Source organism: Nannobrachium achirus, assembly GCF_963921795.1.
Source record: "Nannobrachium achirus genome assembly, chromosome: 20".
In the NCBI taxonomy this organism is placed as follows: Eukaryota; Metazoa; Chordata; class Actinopteri; order Myctophiformes; family Myctophidae; genus Nannobrachium; species Nannobrachium achirus.
Window position 1 is genome coordinate 775,683 of NC_137827.1, and position 5,504 is coordinate 781,186.

Genomic DNA, 5,504 nt, shown 5'->3' on the forward strand with positions numbered 1-5,504 from the left:
TGAAACATTAAACTATATTACTGTTAAGAACTGCAGAATAATTAACTGTTTCTACAGCTTAAATACATAAAAAAAAAACTAATCTAAAACAGTAAAATGATCAGATTGTATTTATTAGTCTTTATTAAACTACTTGTAGTGTTTATAATGTATTTATTCATTACTTTAACCATGTTTACCTTCAACACTTTAGAAGGGTGTCTCCCTGGATACTGATGATGCAACACTCTATCTTTAATCTGATTGGCTGATTCTTCTAAAGTACAGAACAAACCCTCCATTTTCTGTCAGAGCACAGAGCTTCTGTTTGAGTCAACAGCTGTTTGTAGATCTGTTATTAATGTGTTTATAGATCTGTTAAATGACATTAAGTTGAGTTGTAATCAGTGATGATGAAGATCTCAGCCACCCTCCTCATCCTCTCCTCTGTACTTCATGTCAAAGCAGCTGGTGAGAAGATAATGTTTCTATATAAAATATTTATGTTTATATTAACTCATTCCCCGCCTCCCCCGATAGTCCCGAGAAAATCCCAATGTCGTTCCCCGCCAGGCCCGATAGTCCCGAGAATTTGCTTTTATATAATGTAATGTTTAATTACACTCTCCCCCAGCTCGTGACAAATTTTTATCCTTTTATCTTACAGAGAACCTAAAATATCACACATCAAAGTAAGTGTGTTTGAAAAAAAGACTGTAATAATGTATAAATTGCAATACAAATGCATATAAATCTCCCCATAACCCACAGTGAACTGGCACAGTGACGCATTTTGCGCACACAAGGCTGGCGAAAAAAAAAGAGAAGAAAAAAAAAGTGTGAGAACAGCTCTGTGTGTGTGTGTGTGTGTGTGTGTGTGTGTGTGTGTGTGTGTGTGTGTGTGTGTGTGTGTGTGTGTGTGTGTGTGTGTGTGTGTGTGTGTGTGTGAACATCTCTTAGCTGGCTGGTGGTCCACGGACCACTGTCTGTTTCAGTGGTCCCCCTGTCCTGATCAGCACAGTGCTATCAGAGTCTCTGATTCAGAGATCTGTCTCTCTCTCTCTCTCTCTCTCTCTCTCTCTCTAGATACAAAATAATTATCGCCAATTCGCCATATAAATGCTTCTAAAACATACCTGAGAATGATGATGGTTGATTAGAATCCACAGGTTATAATCCATATATCCAGGCTATAATATATTGTTTTGTAATGGTCCACAAGCAGCCAAGCAGGCCATTGGCGCCAGGCGGTCCTTTGCAAAGGGGGGTCCCTGGTCGGCTTTCTAACAGGGGGTCCGCGGGCCCAACGCTTCGCTCCGCAGAGCAGTGGGAACACGATAATCAACTCTTACAAAATCAATCAATAAAACTGCCCGATTACATAAAGTTCACGACGCGATCCAGTTGAGTCAGAGACAAGTGAAGTGGTCCCTGGAAGGGGGTCCGTCCTCTCACCACTGGTGGTTGATAAGAATCCACACCATGGTTTATAATCCATATATCCAGGCTATAATATATTGTTTTGTAATGGTATTTTAGTCCACAAGCAGCCAAGCAGGCCATTGGCGCCAGGCGGTCCTTTGCAAAGGGGGGGTCCCTGCATGGTCGCCTCCAATAGGGGGTCCGCGGGCCCAACGCTTCGCTCCGCAGAGCAGTGGGAACACGATAATCAACTGTTACACAACGTTGTAAAATCAATCAATAAACCACCCGATTACATAAAGTTCACACGACACGACACGATCCAGTTGAAGTGGTCCCTGGAGATGCGATCTCGAAGGGGGTCCTCTCATTTCCAACATTTCGAAGGGGGTCCTCTCACTACCCTGGTCTCCAGCCAACACTTCTCAGGGAACCAGGCGGTGGTCCGCTCCCCCAAAAAACAAGTGAAAAACTACTGTAGATGAAGCCTCAAAAGACGCACCAGAGATCAACTACTTGCCTCGTTAGCAAAGACGCGTTTAGCAGGGCAGTGCAGAGGATTTTTTAGGGGCAGGGGGAGACATTTTTCCAACATGTCCTAGAATGTGAAAATAGCAGATCTACAAGCTCGACTTTGATTGATTGATTGAAGACTTTATTAGAAGTTTGCATAGGAAAAGGTACAGTTTCATGACGGTACAGTTCACTGGTACAAGGTCTACTAAAAGGAGATCCATGAAAAGACTAAGCTTATTTCCACTGGAAACCATTGAAGTATCTCATATAAAATTGAATGACAAGCTCTCAATGTGTCACAGTCTCAGAGCGATGTGTTGAGCTTGTAGAGCTTGTAGATCTGCTATTTTCACATTCTAGGACATGTTAGAAAAAAGACTCATGCCCCCTTTTATGTCTATTTGTGTGTGTGCACCTGTACAGAGCAAAAGACAACCAGCAGACACACAGAGACAGAGAGAAAGCGCCCCCAAGTGGGGGCTCACAGAAATACTCACAGAAATACTGCAATATAGTATGTGAGTTTTTTGGTCAGATATAGCCAATAAAAATATTTTTCTCTGCATTTTTCTAAACAGAAAATTCTAAAAATAAATCCTATTACATAATTACATTAGTACACTTATCTGATAATGCCTGAAGCCATAAAGACACATCTCAAGTGAGTTATCCACTTGAAAACAGATCATTCACAAAAAGGTCAATAACTCCAATTATTTTGAATTTCCACCTGGATTTTGAAAAAACAAGGGGTTTGAAATGGCCAAAACTCTAGATTGCTACATCGTACATACAAAAAAATATTTTTTGGAGAGACTAGAGGATGTCCTCTTTTAATCCATGCACTGTATGACATTTTCGTGCAAACAGGGAATTTAGGAAAAATGTCTAAATATGAAGAAAATGCTTAAACAAAATGGCAGGGGAGCCTACAGTGAATGTTAAAATGGCGGTCAATGTGTTAATGTTATATAAAATATATACTTTTACAGTACGTCCATAATGTTATTATATAATATAAGGTTACACATCTACCACTTTTTATACAATATATACTTTTATGTAACCACTATTAGTGTGTGTGTGTGTGTGTGTGTGTGTGTGTGTGTGTGTGTGTGTGTGTGTGTGTGTGTGTGTGTGTGTGTGTGTGTGTGTGTAATGTGATGTTTGTGTTGTTTCCAGTGTTCCATGAGTACATTGCCGTCACAGGTTGTTCACATCCAGATCAAAACACTGATGCAGAGAAGATGTATGGTCTGGATGGAGAAGTGTTGTTCTACACTGACTTCACCAAGGGGAAGCTGGAGGAGCCTCAGCCTTCCTTCATACGTCACATGACCTTAGGAAAAGGTGGTTATGCAGGAGCTAAGGTTGATCTGGCTGCCTGCAAAATCAACCTGAAGCAACGTCGCACTGCCTTGAAGAATCCACCAGTGGAACTGGGTACACAAATATGAATGATACATATTACAATAACAATAACATTTAAACTTAAATATCATTTAGGATTTAATGTTATGGATGCATTGTCTTTTGCTCTGGTTTTGCCCCCCCCCCCCCCCCCTCAGAAGCTCCAGACCACTCCCTCTACCCCAGAGAGCAGGTGGTGGTGGGCGTGGCCAACACTCTCATCTGTCATGTGACCGGGTTCTATCCTGCTCCAATCAGCATCAGCTGGACCAGGAACACCCTCAACCTGACTGATGACATCACAGCCAGCGTCCCGTTCCCCAGAGATGATGGAACCTTCTACCAGTTCTCCAGACTGAAGTTCACTCCAGAGCAGGGAGACGTCTACAGCTGTACCATCAACCACCAATCACTGAGCAGCCCTGAGACCAGGTGGTGGGGTGAGAACTCTGTCCATAGATAGACTTTATAGATGTACCATCAACCACCAATCACTGAGCAGCCCTGAGACCAGGTGGTGGGGTGAGAACTCTGTCCATAGATAGACTTTATAGATGTACCATCAACCACCAATCACTGAGCAGCCCTGAGACCAGGTGGTTCGGTGAGAACTCTGTAGGCTTTACCTTAACTTTATAGCTGCCGTTGACATGTCAGCTCGTCAATGAAAGGGTTAATACCATGATGCCGTTGATGAGGCACCTCGTCACTGTTACTGTAAAAATATTAAAACTGTTATGACTTAAGGTCTTTGCACACTGCTGCGTTTTTCAGGCCGAATATCGGAGTGAATTTCGGAGCGCGTGAAAAAAAAATCAACCTCACGTTATGTCAATCACGTTGGCACACTGCCGCCCGTCTCCTATTTATTTTCGGACCAGGGTTGTTTTTTTCCGATTTTTCGCAGCTGCCGCACTGAGTCCCTTGCTCTCTCTCTCTTTCCTCTCTCTCCCTGGCCTTAGTGGCCTACGGCTTTCGGATTTCCTAAACGCAACGAAAACACGCAGGTGTGTTTACTACGCACGTTGGGCGTGCACTGAAAGTACTAATCCTCCATAGAAATCCATTGATCTTCCCATAAAGACTGTTCATTTACTGAAAAAAAAATACATTTTGATCCCAAGGCTGGCATGTTTCAAGCTAAATCTGCAATTGTGTGGTGGCAGCCATGACACCTTCATGTTTACACACAGTAAAGTGGGAAAAAATTAGCGCAAAAACCCTGCCTGGCCCTTCAAAATAATAGTGGCGGCCCATGGAGGAAGCAGCGTGACAGCAAGGAAAAATTCATCCCTTCAAAGTAAGAGGCAGCCAAAGTTTTAAAGGAAAGAGATGGACTCTTTATTAGCACCACATGTTTAGCAGTGAGCAGCCGTGCATAATTGAGGTCCATATGTGGAGCAGAGTAGAATGACAGGGAGGAGAATAATGCATCTCTTTGACAACACAAAATGCGTGTGGTTTATTATTTCCACAGGATGTATCAAAGCGGTACCTTGCAGATCAAGTCGTCGCTCGTCAATTACAAGTACATGACAGTCTAGCACTCATTACCACAATAGTAACTGTGTAATGTATTTTCGACGGCTCGACTCAAACAATTGGCGTCGATTCAGGGGTCTTAAAACGACTCGTCGCTACGTCACATTTTACAAGGCAGTCCTACTACCATTATTACAGAATATTTACTTTTATGTAACTACTATGTGTGTGTGTGTGTGTGTGTGTGTGTGTGTGTGTGTGTGTGTGTGTGTGTGTGTGTGTGTGTGTGTGTGTGTGTGCGCGTGTGTTTGTGTGTGTGTGTGTGTGTGTGTGTGTGTGTGTGTGTGTTTCTCTCCAGATGTGGAACAGGACCAGCCCAGTGTGGGTCCAGATGTGTTCTGTGGGGTGGGGCTGACCCTGGGTCTGCTGGGGGTTGCCATGGGAACCTTCTTCCTCATCAAAGGAATCCAATGCAACTAAAAAACAATGTCTAAAAAACATTGTTAAAAGTGTAATGTTCTATATTATGATTCTAATCATTATATTATTTTGAAAGCATTACAGATACACTGCTCGTTAAATTCCTCTATAGGCTACATAGCAATGATTACTATCACAATATTGAGCTATTTACCATTAACAGTCATGTTGTTAACAATGTTGATTTAACATCATCTGTGATCTCACTGTATGAA

General features: G+C 42.4%; 1 protein-coding gene across 1 annotated transcript; it reads left to right on the top strand.

Moving 5' to 3' along the window:
- Window positions 1-386: 386 nt before the first annotated feature.
- Window positions 387-5,289, top strand: LOC308305555 (H-2 class II histocompatibility antigen, A-U alpha chain-like; the record flags this gene model as incomplete). Its single annotated transcript, XM_080750364.1, has 4 exons — window positions 387-450; window positions 3,100-3,360; window positions 3,486-3,767; window positions 5,168-5,289. Exons 1-4 carry the CDS (start codon window positions 390-392, stop codon window positions 5,287-5,289), a joined length of 726 nt encoding a protein of 241 aa, XP_080606490.1. The 5' UTR covers window positions 387-389.
- Window positions 5,290-5,504: the final 215 nt, after the last annotated feature.